The sequence below is a fragment of the Hirundo rustica genome, chromosome 1 (assembly GCF_015227805.2).
Source record: "Hirundo rustica isolate bHirRus1 chromosome 1, bHirRus1.pri.v3, whole genome shotgun sequence".
NCBI lineage: Eukaryota > Metazoa > Chordata > Aves > Passeriformes > Hirundinidae > Hirundo > Hirundo rustica.
Genome location: NC_053450.1, coordinates 142,828,220 through 142,851,158, shown reverse-complemented (window position 1 = coordinate 142,851,158; position 22,939 = coordinate 142,828,220). Strand labels below are relative to the sequence as shown.

General features: G+C 38.8%; 1 protein-coding gene across 1 annotated transcript in view; it reads left to right on the top strand.

Moving 5' to 3' along the window:
* Positions 1-22,939, top strand: part of PARD3 (par-3 family cell polarity regulator) — a 444,448-nt gene that overhangs the window by 264,767 nt on the left and 156,742 nt on the right. The window contains 4 exon segments of the mRNA XM_040060657.1: positions 4,531-4,719; positions 5,197-5,367; positions 15,372-15,522; positions 22,044-22,233. Of these exon segments, the coding sequence (XP_039916591.1) occupies positions 4,531-4,719; positions 5,197-5,367; positions 15,372-15,522; positions 22,044-22,233 (701 nt within the window).

The window sequence follows — 22,939 nt, the reverse complement described above, 5'->3', positions numbered from 1 at the left end:
GGGGGGACCTCATTGTGGTCTCCAACACCCTCCCGAGGGGAGGAGGAGGGACAGGCACTGATCTCTTCTCAGACCTCTGTGGTCATCTCTGACAGGATCCAAGCAAATGGCCTGAAGTTTTCAGGGGAGGTTTAGGTTGAATATTAGGAAAAGATTCTTCACCCAGAGTGTGGTTGGGCACTGGAGCAGGCTCCCCAGGGAAGTGCTCACACCACCAAACATGACAGAGTTGCAGAAGCATTTGGACAGTGCTCTCAGGCACAGAGTGTGACTCTTGGGGTGTCCTGCACCCCAAGGTGGGCCAGGAGTTTGAGTTGACAGTCTTTGAGAATCCCTTCCAACTCAACATACTCCGTAATTCTGTGATAAAAGGATAAAGAGGAGATGCTGTTACTAGTACGATGAGAAAACTAATGGCGCTCTAACTGCCAAAGTCTATTTTAATGTTGTTTATAAAATTAAATTAGATTTTATGATCAGATCAGAACTTATGTAGAAGATAATGTTATGTGGAAGAGAAAAACAATTCCTCCCCCGTTTATCTTCTGGCTTTTTTTAATCTCTGTATATATCAAAACACTGCTGTAAGCTTGCTCTAGTCAGGAAGTTTATATTTAAATTTACAATATATTTATGCTATATTTAAAAAGTGAAAAACTTACCTCAAGTGTGCTTTGGCATAAATTGATGCTAAATACAATTTCGAAGCCAAAAAAGTCACCTACGTATTTTATCACCAATCGAATTTTTATTAAAAATTGTGTACTTGAGCAGCTTCATTCATCCATCCAATTGAAGTTATTTCAGATGACCTTTTCCTCAGCAGCCTCTGTCTGAACAGAATATTGTTCTGCTCTTAATTGTTTTGGACATAGTGTGTGAAAAATCTTAAGGGAGTTGAAATCTGTTGTTCAGCATTCACAGTACATAATTTTCCTTGCATGTTTACTGCTGGCCTGTCAAAATATATGATGGAATAAATTTCTCCTACAGATCAACTAATCATGAAAATAGTGTTGAGGTATTTGATTGACATAGTGAAGCTGTTAATTTAGAGAGTATCAAGATCAAATGGAAGCTACTGCAATTAAAAAGGGACTGTGTTCTCAGCTGAAAATTTTTAATGCTGCATTTTCAATTTTTTTGTGTATTTTTATGCTGTCTCATGGACATATTACAGACTTTCTATGATTTTTTACATTTAAATACTTAATGTTCAACACAATTTCAATGCAAATTTTACTCTTTTATAATGGCTGTTTTTATATTGATTGGGGAGAGTTGCTGTACATATAATGTTTCTGTACTCTAACGGGCTTTGGAGAACAAAGGATTCACTCATTATGAGATTTTGCTGGGGTTTTTTGTTTTGTTTTTGGCTTTACAACTTTGGTTCAAAATAATATGGTAGCAGGCTAAAAATCTTCCTGTGCATTTCTCTGTGAGTGGCTCCTTTATGACATGCTTAGAGGTTCCTTGTCACTTTATGATTCTGTTCCAAGCTTTGTATTATGAAGTTACGTTCAATGTATCATACATAGGAAGACCTTCTTTGATATCATGGTGTGGCACAAATGTTAGATTTGCTGTTTTCATATCCATAGCCCTTGAAAGTTAATAGTTCAGGTTTTATTGAAAGCCACATTTTCCACATTTGTTCTACTTTTTTTTTTTTTTTAAACTCTACATTCAATCATATAATATTGACAGGTGTCACACAGAGTCTAGAGGGCAAAAGGCTTCTTATGTCCCTAAAATTCCAGACACAAATATGATGGTAAAGCAAGTGTGCTTAGGTGGGAAAAACTGTAGATACCCTATGAAGTCCCTAAAGAAATTTAGCCATAGCCTAGTAATGGTAATTTTCTTCCTTGGGTGAGTTGAGCAATTTTCTCGTGCCTTCAGTACTTCTGCTCCAGTGCTGAGGCTGCTGTTTTTCTTTTTTCCATAAGCATGATCTGCTCGCTCATGTACAGCTGCTATGGAGTAGTTTGTTCCTGGTTTTGGCCTCATGTTTCACCTGCACACTCAGGTGTCTGTAGCATGATATTATTTCCTTATTCAAGATTGCAGGAAACAAGCAAGCAAGCATAAGCCTCACATTAGAACCAGTGCTGAACTGATAATGCAGCTCTTTGGTCTCGCTGAAGAGAAGTAGGGTAGAGGCCATTAGCCAAGTCTTTGGGGATGTTTGTGAGATGCTCACTCCAATTGACCCTTTGTCATATAGAAACGCACCTGACAGGCTGTGCAAGGAAATGGTTTCGTTCTCTGCCCTGGAAGGGAGACTGCTTTGCCTGAAGTTTTGGTGGATATTTTTGAAGATTAAAAAATACTGGAGAAAGAGGGCAATTGATTGTAAATTTATGTTAACAGAAGTAAAGAAAAATTCAATAAGCATATCTGCTTTCTTGGATATGCCACACATACTACCTTGGCTTTATGTCTCTTTTGGCTCACAAGTTTTACTCCTGCTACTGTTTATTAAGGAATATGAAAATGATCAGTGTTACAGAAACTATGAGGGAACATGCATCTGTCTCAGATTGTTTTATTCTGCAGCCACTCGACAAATGTGTGTTCAAATGTATGCTGGAGATAGTGCTTCTGTGAGTAAAGCAGGAAAATTAGGGTGGTAAATTTCACATAGTTTGGGAAACATCTTTTAGATAGAGTGTTTTTCAATGGACACAATACACCTTTCCATTCCTCACAGCTAGCATCGATCATGCTGTTTTGTGTGGCCACGAGATGTGTTTAAATAGTGGGATTCACAAGCAAGCCAGCCTAGCTATGGCATGTTGATAGGGGGTTTATTTTTTGTTTTGTTTTGTTTTAAGTTGATGAACCACTGTTCTTTGTTATAAACAAAAGGAGTCTAGTGCAAAGGGAAGGGCTGGTGAACACATGAAGGTTCACGCTTTTAACCAAGTGGGAAAAGATAGAGCTCCTGTTTTTCTTCCCTCAGCTGTTGCAGCTTCTCAGCAGTCTGACTGCCTTCCCATGTGACATTTTTGCACTGCATTTCTAGGTCAATGGTGACACAACTAGCATGCTTGTGCCCAAATTGATCATCTCAGTCTGCTGTACTCCACATGGCTTTCACATCTATCTTTGCCATAGGCTGTGTTTGCATTTCCTCAAGTCTTAAGAAACGGGGACAGCTCAGCAGGCGCACATTAACTTCTCATACGTCTTCTCACTCATATGAGTGAGCTTTGCAAATACATCAGTGATGTGGGAAAAGCTGGTATAAAATCAGTGTCAGAAGCAGAGGTGACATGTTGCTAAGATTATGAAAATTTGGCCAGATTAATTCTTCCAGAGAAGAACTGCTGATGCTGGACATTAGTGTGCACCTTCTGCTGTATGTTCTCTTTCTCCTTCATGTGGGTTCACAAGCATCTTTTTGCAGAGAATCTAAGGGCATGACTTTTTTCTTTAATTGATAAAGGTATAACCAAAAGTGGTTTTAAGCACTTTGTTAGGTTCCAAAGAGGATAAGAAACAAGTGAACAGCACCTACTGTAATGGATAGGGCTGGTGAACAGCCTGTCCCTCCCTTTGGCAGAAGCCTTTTGTGCATGAGCAGTGCTCCTCAGGGCATGGCCACTTTCATTCCTGTGTGTTGTGCCCACGCTGCTGCCCCATGAGTGTCACTGCTCTGTGGGGACACGGCAAGGTCTCTGGTCTCACCCTGGATTTGGCAGGAGGTGAAGCGTGGGGCCGGTCACCTGTGCTTGTATGGCTTTTGGGTGCATGGAAAGGTGTCACTGAGCAGCTCCTTGCCCGCAGCTGTGGCAGGCCTGCAACTGTAGTTTGGGGTGCTTAAAACCTGGGATTTTCCCAGCCAGGCTAAAACTGGGTGTTGAGGACAAGAAAGACCCAGAGAGGTGGGTAAGAGGACAAGGTGAAGGGCAGAGCTGGGAAAGACAGGAAAATTGGCGCTCAGAGCTGCATTTGATGATAAGCCTGGCAATAGCAGAGATATGTGCTGTTGCAGATCTCAGCTGTGTATTTTTCTGTTTGGTTTTTTTTTTTTTTTCCTAACACAGATAGTTTTAAATAAAATGAGGGGAACAAGTAATTTTTAAATTAAATTTTCTTGCACTTAGTTTCTCTGTAAGACTGCAAAGCTCCATAGATGATGATGGTATTTTAAAAATTCTGTATGTTTGCAAGTAGGAAAATATTTCTGATAAATCTCTCTTTTGGCTAATGAAATAGCAGCGTATGTGTGAGTTAGTATTGATGGCAGATTCAGTAATGACATGTGATTCAATTACTTTACTAGAGAGAGAAGCACTTAGACACAAATTTAAGATATTTCTGAACCCAGGCGTCAGCTGGAGGTGATTGAAAATACACTATTTCTGCACATTTCTTCACATAATTACTGTGGAAAATATTGTGGCATTGTAGTAAAAAGCAGAGAATTTTGAGAGTATTTAGAGAATGCTAATAGCTGTAGAGGGAAGAGAATTCCCAGAGAAATGCTATTCTGTAATCCCACACTAATCTCCCCAACAGAAAGCAGAAGAAGAGGAGCTTGTCCTCACACCTGATGGCACCAGGGAATTCCTGACTTTTGAAGTTCCCCTGAATGACTCTGGGTCAGCTGGGCTTGGCGTGAGTGTCAAAGGTAACCGGTCAAAAGAAAACCATGCCGATTTAGGAATCTTCGTCAAGTCCATTATTAATGGTGGAGCAGCATCCAAGGTAAGAGGGAATATCTGTGTACTTTGGTCTTCCTCAGTTTTCCATAATAAGTTATTTTGAAAATAACCATAGATCGAAGAAGAATGAGATCTCTAGTATTCTCTAATTAAACTATCAGAGGTAACATTTAGCTTTCTACTCACATGTTTGCACATCTCAGGATTTAAACAGCCCCAACAGATTTGGGAAGGAACGAGGAGTCTCTGGTTCCATTAGTGTGCTGTTTGAGCAAACAGGTTATGATAATAGCTTTCAGTGCAAATCTGTAATTGGAATAGACATTTCCTATAGTGGCTGCAATGGAAGCTGTTATTGCAGTGCTCATTTGGCCATAAGCCCTTAGGACTAAGTATAGCTGGTTGAATATTTTTCTTTTGATTTGGGTGTTTTTTTGTTTTTTTTTTTTAAGTCTCTCCAGTAGATGAAGCTTCCTTTGTATGTGTTTTATGTAACTATCTATAATTTTTACTTTTCCAGGATGGCAGGCTTCGAGTGAATGATCAGCTAATAGCAGTTAATGGAGAATCATTATTGGGCAAAACAAATCAAGATGCTATGGAAACCTTAAGGAGGTCCATGTCCACTGAGGGAAACAAACGAGGAATGATTCAGCTTATTGTGGCAAGGCGAATAAGTAAATGCAATGAGGTAATAAGCTTTTGATATCGGCATTGGCAATTTTCACTTCTGAGGTATTTGTGTTTACAGGAAATATCATGTTTTCTCTGAGACTTGAAAAATAATATCTGAGAAGCTAAAGAAAGAGGGAATTACAAAATGATCTGAATTTCAGTGTTAGACATGCTAACGTTATTACTGATCAATAAAGTTTTTCTTTTGAGTATTTTTGTCAATGCAAAACAGGAAACACTGAATAAAATGATATTGATTTTGTAACTGGATCTCACTGTTTATGTGATTTTTGTTCAGTGGAGTTTTTTATAGTGGTCTATTAGATCTTTCATTTATAGACTGGGTGTTAACTGACTTGTTTCTTTGTCACTTCCAGTTTTTTTTAATTAAGAGTAGAGCTCTTATATTTCATTATTATATTTTATCTAAACAAAAGTTTCGTATGTAGATTCTGCAAAACTTTATACAAAAATTCAGTCATTTTGGATTTTAACTATGTTGTGTCTTGACCTTAATTGCAGGGGAGGTTGAACTACTGAATTCAGGGTGAAGTGGTGATCCTTCTGATGATTTGAGACTTTCGTTTTCTCTAGTCCAATGTTAATGTGATGATGTTTTGAAATACATTAATGATTTCTAATAGCTTTTCTTCTATTTAATGTAAGTAATGCTATATACTAGGAATATCTGGATGTATACTGAGAAGGACCGTAGATGCTGTGGAGGACTGAATTAGACTTCAGACCAAATTGGAGAAAGGACTGAGTTAAATAGGATACAGCTGAATGGTGTGTCAGAAAAGCTTGTCTTCTTTAGAATTCTAAAAGTCAAATCTTTCATTCTTGCTAATATAGTAAAGTCTTATCAGGAATGTTATTTCTTGATCATCATACTTCAGAAATGATGTTCACAAATTGTTTTAGTATCGCTGCTCCTGCCTAGGGGAAAAAAGAATGGTTTACTTTTTAACGCATAAATATAATCTTCAGAAAAAATCAGTCCACAGTATATTATAAAATTGTGTCTGAAAAAGACACTAAACTTTTTAAAAGTGTTAAGCTGCTCTTGATCAACTGCTTATAGCAAGTTTTAGTACACATGTTTATATATGCTCACTGCTAGAAAAACAGCTTGGATGCACAGCGTATCTTGCTTATTGTCGAAGGAATTCTGACCTTCCTATATGTGGTGATGTCCTTATCTAGCCCTAACTCAGACTATCCTTTGGAGTCTGTTCCTTATTTTTACCCAGTTTCAGATGCTATTACATGTTACTACATAAAAAGAGTGAAATATTTCAGATTATTTCTGTGTTCAGGTATGGGGTTTTTTTTCCCCTAAAAGGGTGTCGAAGATGATCCCTTTTCTCCTAGTGAAAATTTCTCAGTTGAATTAATCCAGACAGTGTCTGTAAACAGGAAGAAGGTAATCCAGCAGTGATGAAGCAAAGACATTTCTCCTTGAATCCAACACAGTTTTTACTCATTCAAGAACAGCTTGGTCCCCGATATCTGCTTGACATTTAGTACAATTTATTTTGCAGAAATCATGGGCCAAAAGCAGCACAGCTGACTGCAGTATATGTGCTTCAAGATAAAAGAACTGATTGTGGAAACAGATTTAGATACACTGAAATGTACTAGCACAGGGGCAGGATAGGCCCTGTTTTTCTGGACCTCCTTTACAGTTTTTTGTGCATTTTCCCAACTCCTTAAGAAGCTGGGAAGATGAGCCATAATGATTAAGAAAGCATTGATATGTCACTATTGCTGTAGTAATCATCTTTACAAAATAACTTTTGTAAGTAATTTTTCTTGGGAATCATTGCTTTTATCATACTCATCCAAAGGAAATACGATGTCAATACTGTTTGCATATTTTAAAATGATGAAAGGACAACTTGGAGGGACATAAAGCTATTTACCTGCTGAGTTGGCAGTATGCAAGAAGTCAGTTTTCTGGAAGTCTTGCAATGCCCAGACTTCAGTGAAATGAAAAGCAAAGAGAGAAGTTTTTTCCTTGGTATTTTGCAATTAAACCCTGTATCCTCCTTCAAGAATGTGACCGATTTAAACTTCAGATGTTATTTAGCTGATGTAATGCTGATAAGCTGTGATAACGTTATTTCTGAATGTTGCAGGAATACCATGTATGAGTATGGTATTCAGTCAGCTCAATCCCTCAGCAGTGGCTCTGTGGCCTGAGGACTGGCTGGAGACACGTTGCCTCAGTGGCTGGTCATGTCTTGTAGCCTTGGCCATATCGTGCTTAATTCAGCAACACAGGTTGCTTAGACAGGCTGGCACACAAATTGTCCCCTTGCAACATTCCAATAACAGCCGCCAGGAAAGACTTTTACTATTAGAACACGGACAGAAATGACATTTGACTGGCAGCAAATTCAGGAGCTTGGAGATTAGAAGCAAAAACATAAAAAGGGCAAACCCTTATCTTAAAAACTCCCACCTTTTATCACCATCGAAGCACAGAATCATTTAGATTGAAGATGATTGACTCCAACCATTAACCCAGCACTGCCAAGTCCACCCCTAAACAATGTTGCCAAGTACCACATCTACACGTTTTAGAGACCTGCAGGGATGGTGACTCAGCCACTTCCCTGGGCATCCTTGACTATACTTTTCATGCAGTATTTTACCTAATATCCACTCTAAATCTTTCCTGGCACAACCAGAGACTGTTTCCTCTTGTCCTGTCACTTGTTACCTAGGAAAAGAGACCAGTCCCTACCTGTCTAAATCCTCCTTTTAGGCACTTGTAGAGAGCAAAAAGGTCTCTCCTCAGCCTTCTCTTTTCTCCAGCCTAAACCCCCCCAGCTCCTCAGAAATGGGGGTTTTCTGGTTTAATTAAATATAAAAAGAAATGTTCAACTTTTGAGAAGGCATGTCCTGGTGTTTTCTATGATCATCTCCCTCTTACTGTTCTTCAAAGGAGTCACCATAAAAACCAGCAGATAAAAATATCCTGTGCAACTGATTTCTTTCCTTTGTTGATTCAGCATTGTATGTGCCTACTCTGTAGACAAAAACATAGCTTTGTTTCTTGTTAGCCTGAACTACAGTTAAGTGGAACTGGCTTGGTTATGTTCCCTTTTTTGTGTCACCAGGAACAGTGTTCACTCTGCTCTGTTCCAGTGCACAGTCAGTCCTGCGAGGTCGGGTCTTGGCTGATTCCCTGCCCCGCTATGGAGCACCCACAAGTGTCTCAAAAGGGAAATCTGTACAAGTGGTGATAATGCCAATGCAAAAATAATGGTGGTAAACATCTGGATGATAAAAGCAGTTGCTGTCTGGATGATAAAAAAAAAAAAATTCCCTCAACAAAATGACAGCAGATAGAACAAAAAAATCCCAAGCCTTTTCTTCCCCTGCCTTCAAGTCCAGTAATTGTTTTGCATTTGCAAAGTCAAACTGACTTTCTTTGAGCTAGACTACACAGTCTGCTTCTTTCTTCAGTAAAACTGAGTTTGAATTGGATTTTTAAGGCAGTTACTGGTATGAAGCTGTTCTTTTGGTTTTAATGTCAATTTTCATAATCAGCCCTAGGAATTGCTTAGGAAGGAGAATTAATTTTACAGCACAGTTCTGCAGATCGTTTCTGCATGTTTCAATTTAGACTAGGATTTTTGTGTACTTTGTGTATTTTGTTTGCTGTCTAGGAGTGACAGCTCAACCTCTGTTGTCCTGGGTTGAGAGAGGCAGGAGCAGTTGCTTCTGATCGGCTGCAGGGGCACTGTCTTTGTCAGAGAGCTTTCTTTGGCTTCTTGAACATGAAACTGTTTCAAAACTTGGTGAAGTGACCTCGGATACTCCTTTCCCATGCCATCATTATTCTCAAACAGCTTCACAAGTTCTCTTGTTGTAAACTAAGCCTTCAGAGCAATTATGGTAACAAAATGAATGTACATAAACACCGTAAGAGTATTATCTTGACTTCAGAGAGGCAGGGAGGAAATGGTTTATATCATCAGCCCTTCCATAACTGTAGAGTCAGAAGAGACCACAAACTTCCCAGAAGGTAAAAAAAGATTTTGTGCTGCTGTGGTTTTGCTGAAGATTTGCCTGTAGTAAGAATTTTCATTGACTCACCAGGAGATAATGTGTAATCCATCCAGGTTTTCAAGTGAATTGTCTTGTAGTAAATATTGATATAAGCATGGAGTGTTAGTTATGAATGAACTCCAAGCCAAAGCTGTGCATCTCAGTTTTTCTCCTGTTTGCATTATGTCTATACAAAGTACAGCATAGTACAAATCTGCAAGCTGCACTACTACAAACCTTGCAAAAGTGTGTTTCATATCTCAGCCACTCCAGACAAAATTACACACTGAATATTTGATGGGCATTGTTAGATTAGTGTAGCAAAAACATTTAATTTGGGTTTTGTCTGTGTCTGAGGTTCCCTTGCCCCCGTTTCAAAAAAGTTAAACATTCTGTTCTGTTCTATGTTTTCAGCTTCCATCCTTGCATGTTAACTCATCAATTTTCCTACATAAGCATGGAGAGACTCCTTAAGACACATTTCCAAATCTAAGAAAACAGTGGGGAAAAAATGGAGCGAATAACAATAATATTGACTTGATATTCATATATGGCCAGATTTTAACGCCTCATTTTTCAGAAGAGGTGGCCATCAGCACTTTAGATCTTTAACTCAGGGCTGAAATTTTTTAGATTGTTCAGATTTAAGGAGGAACAGAGGAGCTCCTTGTGCCATGTTATGTTAATTAGTGATGCTGTTATGATTAGCCTGTATGGGCAAACAGCTGGCGGCTGCATTGCCAGAATGTGCTCAGCACTCAGGCACGACTGCCAGGCACATCCCTAGAGCTGGCGGCTCCATGTGCTGATTCAAGAAAATAAAGGTAATTGCTACTTTTGGAATCCTGTGCTTTTCAGTCCTGCAACCTGGACAGCCTGGAGACACAGATTGCTCTTCTGCACTCTGTTCATGTCACAGGCAGGCAGCACTTGTCTGCCATTAAGTGAGAGAGCATCACAATTTTCCTCAAAATGAGAAATTTCAGGGATTTTTCTTGTCTAGACCTCCCTTTTTTTTGACAGAACGAATATTTTGCCAAACCTGCCTGAAATTAAGGTTTGCAAATGATTTGCAGATCCCCAAATTTCTTCATGCATGTCTGTTCATTGTTTTCTCCATTTGAAAATGAGGAAACTGTGAAGCAGAGTCCTGATTCCAGATTGTATAAGGACCTCATCATTCACGAAATAAATTGACTGATGGATCGGAGAGACTTTGCAAATGAGTGATTTCATTATAAAAGAAACAAACAAGCATCTTTCCCAGTATGTGTGCAAGTATAAAATATTCAGCATTATTTTCCCCTGCATGCATTACCTAGTTACCTACACTGAAATTTATGTGACAGGTTTGTTTTTCCTTTCTCACTAGATTAGTCTTGTGATGACCTTTTGGAATGTAACTGTCAAAAAGTCTTTAGCATATTCTCCAAACACAGTGATTTCCCTGTTCATTCCCATCTCCAATTCATTGATAAAGCTGTTTATCAACTTAAGCTGTTCCCAGCTCTGATTCCCAGGGGAATCTACAACTCTTCTCCATCATGAAGATCAATCTTTGTGTCCAATTCTTTAGCCAGTTTTCAACCCAGAAAATGAAAATTTATTCCAGTCCTATGAAAACTTAGTTTCTTTAATGCCTTTGATATTGATGCCTTGATGTAGATGAGTAACATTTTAAAAGTATCTGTGTTGGAAAAGGAAGCTGTAGTATTTTGGGCATCTTAACCACAGTACACAGATAAGAAGAAAAAAAGGAAAGCCTGGGGAATAATTCTGCGTGACAGAAAGCTTCAGCATTCTGGATGCAGTGTCATATATAGCAAATTTGTATACTGACTTCTTTAACACCCATAACGCCTGCATGACTATATTTGGATAATTTATTTTCTGAAGGAAAAAGGGAGTCTGATTCTTGTTTCATTTAAAAAAAAAAAAAAGTTTGTTTATGCTTTGAATATTTTGGCACTCTTCTTGAGCATAAACTTTTTTCATATTTATGTATATAACTTCAGATAGGATGGATGGTGGTGTTTAAGTAAAAGGGACTGCATTATTTGTCCTTTTATCATCTAGATAAGCAGCAGCTGGGCTAGCTAGTACAGACAGTGCTTTAACATGCAGCTGGTTTTTATCTGAATGACAAAGGGTCAGGGTAGAGACCTTTTTTTATTTAAAAAAACCATTTAATCTTGCTTCTCTTTTTAACTTAAGAGAATGGAGAGAAAAGGAGCTACAGGCAATCTGTAGCATGGAAGGTTTTATTGCATTTTTACGAATATGATCATTTAATATAAATCAGTGCTAGGATACAGAGGGGGAACTCTCTCTTTTTAGTCTAGAGAGAAGAAAGACCAGGGGATTGTACCAATCAGTGTCTATAAATACCTGATGAGAGTAATAAAGAAAAAATACAGAAGACTGATCCAGACTGTTCTCAGGGCTGCCCAGTGCCAAGACAAGAAGCAACAGGCACAAACCAAAATACAAGAAATTTCTTTACACATAAGAAAAAAAAGTAATTCTTGGAGGTCAGCCCTGGCACAACTTGCCCTGGGAGACTGAGGAGTCTCTGATCTTGGAGATACTCAAAACCCAGCTGGGCAGGGCATTGTGCAACCTGCTCTTGCAGACCTTGCTGTGGGTAAAAGGTTGGATTAGATAATCTCCAGTGGTCTCATCCACCCTCATTTGGTCTGTGACTCTGAACAGGCACAGCAAGGCGTGCTCCAGCAGCTGTTGATAGGGGGCCAGTTGCCACATGGATTTCTTTCCTTGCCAGGCATTCAATGAAGCTAGGAATTTGTACAACTTTCTTTATATTACCCATTTTTTATCAGTTAATCAAATCAAATTATACCAGATAGCACTGAGAGTGGATAGGAGAAGGAACTAGAATGTGTAATTTCAGCTCTTTATTAGAAATGCATCATGAAGAACAAGTCTATTTGAACTGCAATCTTGCTTTGGATTGCTGGACTGTTTGTCTTGCCCACAACACAGTTTCCAAATGCTATGATTTTTTTCTTGCACAAACTTTCTGTTAACAATGTAAGGAAAAGGCATTTGGGGGCTTTTTTCTGACAGCCAGTTGTCTAATTTTTGGTGTTTTATAAAAGGCTTTGTACCTTCTGTAAAATATTTGTGTAGCTAGCTGTCAATGCCTTTGTTTAAACACAACTTTTGAGATGCTAATTAGAAATGGAAAAAGTTTTACTCATGGAAATTATAAAATATGTGATTCACTCTACAAAACACAGCCGTATAAATGCAACACTCCTGCTGCTTCTTTTATTTACCTTGTACTTTACTGTATTACCAGGAGTGAATTTCTGTCTGTTTCACTGCTTCTGAACCATCTTCTTGTCAGTGTCTTTCTGAAAATCTCTTGAGATCTTTCTACAAATGTCTGAAAGTTGATGGCTTGTCACCCAAAGAAGGACTGTGTGATATGGCTTGCTAAAAGCTGGACAGTTTTTACATAAAGTCATCAATATAGCACTGGGAGAACAAATCCCAAAGCACTTTGATATTTTCACACCTTATTTAAGGGCAACAAAATAAAGGGTAGTTCATAATTTAGGACCTTTATCATGCAAGTTTAAGCTCTCAAGCAGTCTAATGTTGCTATGGCCTTTTTTTTGTAAAGTGTTTTAGAAGTTAACATTTCTTTTCAAATGTGCCTTAGATTCCTTTATAATAGAGTCTACAAATATTGTTTAATTTACTTTTCAGTAAAGCTGTCAGTTGTAATCTGCAATTTAAAAAAAACTAATAAAACAAATCCTCATTTCACAATTTAAACCTTATTGAGGCTAATTCACTTGCACTGCAAGTTTATTATTCTCCTGCAGCTTGACGTGCCTCCAATTGTAATTGTGTTGACCCTCCGATGCAGTAAATCTCCCCGGTGCTTATCAAACTGGGAGAGATAAGTCTACAATTTGGAACTTCATTAAATATCTCATTTATATTAAACAGATGATGGCTTTGAACAGAAATAATAATTTTTACAGAGTCTGTGACCTCCCGATCGCGGTCTCCTTGACCGTAATGCGGCGTTTCGCAACCCTCCTGCCCTGGGCGTCGCGCCAGCGCCCGCGTGTCAGAAGTCATCCGTCCATCGGGCTCACTTCAAAGCCTCTGCTGGGGAGAATGAGGACAAGTGCTTTGTAGCCCTTGAAGCAGATTTTTTAAACTCTTTCATACCATACATTTCTTAGTTGTCTGGGGAGTGCGGGTGGAGGGATTAATAACGGGCAGCTGTTTCAAAAAGAAAAAACAACCGACAAACGTGTTGCTTGTTATTGTAAATCCTGAAACTATGAACTACTCCTCTCGTGCTTGTTTGGAGATCAGTCACTACTTGGAATAAGCATTTCCAGTGGCTTCAAATAGTTTGCAGCATGCTCAGTATCTTTCACTATCTTGTCCCCACTGTATTTTGGTATGTATGAAATAAATGTTGTGGAATTTGTGTAAGGACACTTTAAGATTTAATTATATGTTTCAATATGAAGAGGCATGTTGGTGAGAAGAGCTAATGCTTTGATGTCTGAGTTCATGCTACTTTTCTGCAAGATGAAACAACTATTTTTTAATAGTTGTTTATTTTTAATAGAGCTGAATTCAGCACAATGTTCAGGTGAATTGGTTTAATGGTCTTGGCAAAGAGCCTTGGTAGCATTACTGAGAGGACAGCAGGGAGCTGGAGCCCAGGTGAACCAAGAGGTTTAGGGGCAGCAGGAACGCTGGCTGGTGTGAGGATTGGGCCATGGTGTGGAGAGTCTCTTATCTCTGCAGGGAGCAACTGGGCCCTGCTATGCTGGGCATCCACAGTGACCTGTGAGTGCACAGGTACTCATTCTTCTCATTCCCAGGAGGCTGTGCTGACAGCAGAGCTGTGGCTGATGGGGTTGCTAAATCCTGATAGATGATACCAAATTATTTTCTTTGCCTCTCATGGGTGTTGCACTCCCCTGAGCTCTGATTCGCTGGGGCTCACCAAGGAGAACTTGAGTTTTTCCTGTCCTCTTGAAAAATCTGAGAGGTAACTGTAAGTAAACAAGGGATGACCAGCTTCTGCAAGCAAAGGCTGGGCTGGGGAGACAGGGCAGTCCTCTGAAAGAGAGCAGCTGGGGTGGGCAGGAGGCTGTGTATGCAGCCTTTCTGCTGTCCTGTGCAAGTGGCCAAGCAGCCTGTGCCCATCACTTCCACCACATACTTTATCTGTCTTGTGATGCCTGGGAAGGGACCTGGCAGCTCCAGGGGTTTAAGGGCTGGGGTGTAGGGCACCCCATGTCTTGCCAGTTCCATATTTTGTGTCTCTGCCTGGTTGCTGCAGCAAGACATTAGAGGAGCTTCCAGGCTGAATGAAGCATGTAAGACCTCTTTACTCTGCAGCAGGAAAGACAGAGCAAAAAACTCAAAAATAAAATTATGGTGAAGACTGACAACTTTTGTGTTTTTTTTTCTTTCATTCCTAACTACAAAACTTTGGAGTGTGATGATTTAATTTCAGAGTAAGTTGCACCACTGTGGCAGCAGAGGCCCACTTCCAAATGAGAGTTCCTGCTCCATGCTCCTGACAAGGGCCTTGTTTATTTTCAGCTCTTAGTGTGCAGAAGATGGCCCAGCTGTCTGCTGATGGTATTGAATGCAGCCCAACTGTCTATTTAAGAAATTATCCAACAAAGAGACACCAAAATGGAATGGGTTTTTTTTCCACCAATTTTCTGCTGAAGGATTTGAAATTTGACAGGGCACCATGGGGGGTGCAGTGTAAAGGGGTTAGAAAGTTGGTCATTAGGCAGAGCTGTCATTGCAAATTATCTCTCTCCAGGATGAGAAGTTCTAGCTCATTTGGTGCTCAGACAGGTCTAGGCCTTAGGCAATTTGTTACACTTCCCCCATGTGGTTAAGGGGACCCTGGGCACTAATTTCCCTCTCTCTTTGCAGTTGGAATCACCTGGGAGCCCCTCCGGGCCAGAGCTGCCCATAGAGACTCTGCTGGATGAGCGGGAGCGGAGGATTTCCCACTCCCTCTACGGCGGGATCGAGGGTCTCAGCGAGTCGCCCACAAAGAACGTGGCGTTGGGCAGGATAGTGGGTGAGGCAAAGCAGCTCTGCTAAGCAGGGCATGTTTTTATTTCTCTTTGTGATTCATTGAAGGGTGATTAATGTGTTATGTGGGAATTGGGAACATGGAGGTTGCACTGACCAACTTAAAATGTGCCTTAAAATTCTTGTACGCAAGCCTTCTGTATAGTTAATGTGAGGAAGAAGGTAAAGTGTGATTCTAAAGTGAATTTCGTATCCTGTGACAGGTCATAGAATGAATAATAGTAGCATTTAACATGGTATTTCAATGTCTGGTTTGGGACAATAGATTATTGGTCGGTCTAGGCTCCATGTTGCATTGAAGTCAGTGACTCGTGGGAATTCATAATTTTTTTTCAACGTTCCTTCTCCTCTGTTTCAGTCCTACTAAAATACAAATACAATGCTTATTAGGGGATATTATTTTATTTAAATTTTTGCTTTGTACGACACCAAGTTTAAAACCTCGTAACTAATTTTAAGCGTCCCTTGTGTTGATTCTGTGCCCTGCCATCTGCGTGGTCGCAGTGGATAATGAGGTTATTAGCGCTTGCTTTGCAGCAATTCGACTTCTGATGTACAGAGCTAGGTAATAAAGACTTGCCTTGCCACAGGAGTGGTTGGATTTACTGACTGGGATGGGATTAGTTTGAAAGGATTTTCAAGTTTAAACACAAAAAGCAGCTTGATGAAAATAACACCTGACAGAAGAAGTGAAGATAGCTCGCTTGAGTTGCGAGTTTTAAAGAAGACATGGCTATTAAATCTAGGAATTTTTTTAGTGTATTAGATACAGAATGTATTAGAGTATGCTGCTATAAACTTGCTATGAAGCAAGGCTTAACTTAATTTTCAATTGCTTTAGATTAGTTTTCAGCCTTAGAAAATTAGTCTGCCACTTGGGCTTTTCCAGTCAACAGTTTGTGTATATTTCTCACCCTATATATTTTTCCCCCCCCGCCATGTTTTCTTTTTTAAATAAATTTTGTGTTTTCGGGTTTACATTTTCTTTGTTGTAGCAAAATAGGACTGTTGTTAAATTTTCTGAAAATCCACAAGTTTGCTATTTAGGGTATTTCTTCCAGTAAGTATTTTGTCCTTTTTTGTGCATTTGGGCAATAGTAATTAGAAACATATCATATTCGGTTCTATTGCACTTCATTTTGTGCAGCTTGGAAGAAAAAAATGTGCACATGAAAATCAAGGCAGTGTGAAACCTTGTCACCCAAAGTCATATGCTCTTAAAGAGAAAAAAATAGAAAAAATTGTATTTGTCAACAAATTTAAGGAGTGATAAAATAATTTGAAGTCTTTAGCACTACTCTCCCATAGAAAGAAGTAGTTCCTGTGGTGCCAAGGCTTTAGATAAACCATTTACAAAGCACTGCCTTCTGCTTTTTCCATCAGTGCTGCAGAGGATTTACACACAGAGCTCATATAAGCATTAACAAATAATGGCTTAAAGACGCTGTCCATTGATGGGAGAAGGAACAGTGACACAATCTGGGTGCACATGTGTCAGCAATGCAGTTTAAATGCAGTTTACTTTGACATCAGAGGAGCACAAGACTTGCCATGCCAAATTGAACTGGTAGTTCATCCGTCTGGTATCATCCCTTTAGCAGTAGCCAGTAATTGATGTTCAAACTACAAAAAAAAAAAAAAAAAAAGGTATTTCCAAAGCTGTTAACATCTAATGCCTTTAGATACCTTTGCATTGTATACATAGGCAGAAGAAAAAATTCCTTCATTTTCTAAGTTTCTTATAACCTGAAGTTGGTACTTTGATTTCCTGTGAATCATTGTTTTTCTGAATTGTTTTCAGCAACCAGGAACTGTGTAGAAAGGTTGATTGTGACTTTAATCCATTGAATCTTTAGTGGAAACACATTAGTCGGAAAAAAAATTGTCCCTGAACCTCGCAGTTAATGTGATCTAGTGGCATGTAACTAAAAACTGGTCTTTCCATTGGATTGGACTGTTCCCTTTTGCAGTCACAGCAGCTTCACAGACCTGTGATGTTTAAACCCAGTTTTTGTGGAATGATGACTTTTCTAATAGACTATTTTTTCTGAATTAATCAGTACCAGTAAATTAAAAATGCAGAGTTCATAGTCTTTCACATGCAGGTTTTCTTGCAGTGCCATATTACAGAGAGGTATTGCCTGTTGGGAGAGATAAGTACCGTTGCTTGTTCCAGAGTAGCTAACATTTTTAAGACTCAGTCACTTTTTATGCAGTGGAATCCCTGTCTTTTTTGGCATTGGCATTGAGAGAAAAAGCAGGGCTTTTTTAATTTTCCTGAGAATGTTTGTGTGATGTTACATGACTCTTCAAAGCTCTCCTGAAAATTTGCCTAAAAGTGAGGATTAATCCTAAGAACAATCTGGCTGAAGAACACTGGAGGTCTGTACCTTCCCACACCAGTCCTGCCCATGAAAACAAGCCCAAAGGAGTGCTCTCCCCATATCAAGAAGCTCTCTGAATCATCTGATGTCTTTTGATTTACTCCTCATTGGATTTAACTGTGTAAACTTTTAGTACTCAGTACTTTTTAGTGAGGAGGTGACAGTTTGTTTTCACAGATGAAGGAGTAGGTCTTCCTGCTGCTTTTGCTCTTGGATGGGTTTGAGTTTTCTTCCTTCCTAAGTTAGACAATTCAAAAGTAACAATTTCAAAGTCTGGAAAATGCCTGCTTGTTTTAGTCATTGCCTGAAGTTGGAACAAAGATTTTAAGAGTGTTTTGTTCTTTTAAATACCATTAATGTAATTTTAGGAAAGGTATTTAAGACAATTTCCTTACTCTTTCATAACTGACAAGCAAGAACTGGCTGTCAGAGCCTTGCTGTGAGAGTGGGAATAAATTACCAATTTTCAGATGTTATTTAAATTATGTAAAATAATGTTTACTTACTGCAATAAGGCTATATGAATCTTTTCATGTTTCTGATGATTCTCATGTTGATCTACTTTTCTAGGTGGTTATTGCTATTATAGATTTTCATATGCTTTTTCATTTGATAATATTTCACTGAAAATTTCTGATGGAGAAAAGATACAACTTTCTGTATTCAGGGAATACTTCTGGTTTGGAGGAGATGGGATATTTGATTTATACAAATCGGATCTTTTAAGAATTAGATGGCTGTAATAAGCCCTTATATTTATTTATTTTAATAATTCCAGGGTGCATGTTATTCAGAGTAACAGCTGTGTTATACTGGCTCTGTAATTAAAAATTCAAGTCTTCTTCTGACATACCATTCGTGTGTATCATGCACTGTGCTCCTGAGTTTTGCAATACACAAATGCATAGCTGCTGTCTGTATAAATTATTCTTATTCAACAAAAAGCTTAGTACAAAGTCCTCTTTCATCTCCTTCTTCTAGTTGTTGATATATTTTTTATGAACATGGTGGGTTTTCTTGCTAACGGTGACTAAATAGAAGTTATTTATCTGGGGGTATACAGAATAACAATCACTTGCACTGAAACTGCTTTTGATCCTGAAGGATCCCCCCGAACTTTGTAAATTTAGTGGTTCCTACACAACAGGAAATACTCTGTTCTCTACATAAATAATTGCTGTCTTAAGGGTAGAATCAGGAGGAAGCACTACTGACAAAAAATTAGCTAGAGATGTAGAGTGTGTGTCTCAGGGAAATGAAAATAACCGTTTACAATCAGAATGTAGTTCCTTGGCCGGGAATCTCATCAAAATGTGGTGCTCTCCTACAACAGTTGACAGATCTGAGCACTTTCTGGAAATCCAAGGCCCAAACAGAGTGGAGAAATTTTTGTTGGTCATTCTCCAGGCATTTGTTGTACTATTGGTCTGAATCCTGCAGTATCAACATGCTCATGAGTCATTCATAAGGTAGTACTGGGTTTTGAACATACGGTGAGAGCGCTGAACAGATTTTGTAGACCATCCTTAAAGAGAAGGCAATAGCAAAAGCACAAGGACTAAGCCAGAAAGAGTTCCATGGCAATGCAGTGTCAGTATGGGAAGCAAGTTATCTCAGCAAACATATGAACCAAACTTTGGGCAATTTCAAGATTTGAAAGGACCTGGAGCAGTTTAGTTCTTCATGAATAAACCTGTTATTCATGCTATGTACTCTGTGCACTCGGGGGTTTTTTTGGAGTGCTTTATGTTGGTGGTTTAATTCAGGTACAAACTATTTTCTGGTGTATAATAGGTTTGAAGGTGTATAATATTTTTTGAAATACGCTGCTTGGCATATTTTTCCTTGTATAATGAAAATCCTCATCGACCTGGGGACCAGCCATTTGGTGCTGGAGCTCTGAGCCTTCTTTTTCTACACAGACAGATGGAACCCTTCTTACCCAACAGTTTGGTGTGGTGCTCAGGCTGTGCTTCTTTAGATGGGTAACTTGTCCAAGAAATTCGAGCATCATTGTCCTGAGACGAGAAACATTTGAAAGGGAGAAGGCTCTACCTTGCTTAGTACAGTGTCAGAAATACTTTATGTTATTACAGATTACTTCACTGAAGTTGAACTAATATGTGCAAAACTGGACTTGAAGTGTAGTCAGAGTCTAAATTTCACAGAGTCTAAATAGCACTTTTCTAGCCTGAGGGAAAATTATTTTCTTGAAGTGGTTTGTAGGCAGGTTGAGCAATGCCTTAGATTTGTAGATCAGTCAAATATACTGAAGATTACTGGGTTTGAAGTTTCTTTGATGTTTCCTTGTAAGGTTTCTCACAACACTTGTAGAATTAATTCTCCTGGGGTATTTTCTGTCCACTTCAGCTGAGTTCTCTACAAAGGATGTATTGAGTCCAGTGCTGAGTTTTGTCCAACCATCTGCTGGAGGTGAAGCCTTTCACCTGTTTTTAGCTTCATCTGCAACGAAAAGCACAGACACGTCAGATGGGTTTTCTCCTAAATTCCAGAGCAACTATTAAAATGTCAGTCTTCACCCTTGTCAGATACAAAGAAGGGTAGTGAAAAGTTAAAAGTGTTCCTGTAGCCTCTCAAATGGGAAGTTCAATCTGCCGAGTGCCATAAGGTTATACCTTTTCACAATCAATTCTTTGGAGACGTTATTAAGTACAGAGTTAACAGTCTTGTAGGCATTATGTTTGGAAAGAAGTACATTACCAGGCTAAACATTAACCTGTCCATCAAAGGAGCTATTGCTGGGCAGAATCAGCTGTTATGCAAACAGCTTACATTCATTTTGGTTTGACAGTGATGAGGTGTTCACCATGCAGGACCTTTTTCCTCCCTCTTTTTCAGCCGTCTTTAATGATCCCTTCTGAAGCCAGTTTTCCCCTCTTTGGAAAGATTACTGTATATATTATCTAGTGCAGTGAGGATTATAGCTACCTCTTTACACATAAGATTTTGTTTGCTTGTTTGTTTGTTTATTAATAATTGCATGCAAAGGTAGTGATGGTAACTGAAACCTTTACAGAAGGGAGAAGAACTTTATTTTCCCCTAATTATTCCACATTTTTTTCTATATCTATAGTGAAAGTAGAGTGTGGAAATAGTTGATGTATCTATAGAAGCAGTTTAAGTTATGGAAATAGAAGTTTTACGATACATTACTCTGGTGCATCATAGTTTTAGAATAATTTTCAGTTTGTCGTCAGATTAATGGTCTATTAAGCTAGTGTGTTTCTTCTCATGAGATGTGTCAATTTTACTAATTGTTTTGGCAAGACCATACCATCTTTTAACTTGTACTCTTACAAATGTACCTAATGAAGTTTGCCGCTGAACAGACTAATGTTGAGTCTTGATATAGTCCCCATCATGTATGTGATGGTTCTTGTTTAAGTGTTTTAACAGAAGTGTTAAAACTTACTTGAATTTGGTATTTTTTTTTCTCCAAATTTCGCTTGTGTCCACTTCCCAACATCACTTGAACAGTTTCTCATTTCATGAGGGCCAGACTGTTCAGGAAAAGTGATGGCCTCTGTTAGTCCTTGTGGAACACATTCTTTGTTTCTACTAAACAAGGTGATACAAGGGGAAATACTGTCTTCTGGGAGAGGTGCTTTTGAGCAGTTCCTCAGCCAGGACATGAGACTATGGGTACATACAGAAACATGGGCGGTTCCCTCTGAACATTAGGAAACACTTTTTCAGTGTGAGGGTGACCATGCTCTGGCACAGAGTGCTCAGGAAGGTGGTGCAGAAGCAGTACTCAGAAGCAATTTGTTTGGGGTCCTGGGCACATGACTGTGGGTGTCTTCGCTTGAGTGGAAAGGGTTGGACCAGGAGAGAGGTCTCTTCCAAAACTCAACCCTTCTGTGACCCTGTGGTCTTGTAGTAGGCCACAGTAACAATTGGTGTGCATCACTTTTCAGACCTCTGCACAGGAAGATGGGTACAAAGTGAAACGTAGTTAATTTTATTATCTGCTTTGTGTCACTCTTATCAGTAGCACTGCAGTTTGATACAACCTTTTATCATCTGTGATGAAATCTTTTTCAAGGCACTCTCTGCATGCTGCCATTATTTAATTTTGGAATTTTTTCTCCCTTTTTTCCAGGTAAATATCAGCTGTCTCCAACAGTGAACATGCCCCAGGATGACACTGTCATTATTGAAGATGACAGGTTGTCGGTCCTTCCTCCTCATCTCTCTGACCAGTCATCATCCAGTTCCCATGATGATGTTGGGTTTAGCACTGTTGATGGTGGTGGATGGGCTAAAGCTGCGATTAATGAGTCAACAGACTGGTAAGAGCATGATTTTAGTGGAAGGAAAAAAGAGAGAGCTGTAGTTGCATCTTTTCCTTTAGTTACATTTTTGGCTTCTGCTAATATTTATTCCTTTTTGTCACATTTGGATTTTACTATTTTCAAACTAGTTATTGTCCCTGTTTCAGGGAGAAAGTCTGTATACAAATATTTCTGGTTGCAGTTTTGTGTTTTGTTAAAGCATATTTGTGGAAATGTTACTTAGACAGTACATAGCTGTGTTATTTTGATGATCTAATTTTAATTTAATTGCTAACTGGCCTAGCTTTTGTTAAAAAAAAAAAACAAAACCAAAACAACTTAGCAAAATTCAAACACTTGAGTTTATGAAATATGAAAGACTGATTGGAAATTGTAATTTATAAACCTCACTGTAAATATTTCAAAGTTTATAAAACAAAGATTTTATTTTTATATTCCATTTTATATCTGGGAGCATCTCCGTACTTCTCTATACTTATTGGTTTTCCCATTAATGTACTAATCTTTTAAATCTACTCAGAGGTCAAAGCTCTCTGTTTTGCCTCGGTGTTAATGCTTGTGCAAAAAGAGCTAGTTAAGATTTCTTCATTATGTGCAAAGAACTACTGTTCCTATTGTTAGATGATTTGCAAGGACCATGTTCTCTGATAACTCTACATATTTTAAAACTACGGAAAGTAACTTTATATCTTTAATCCATAGT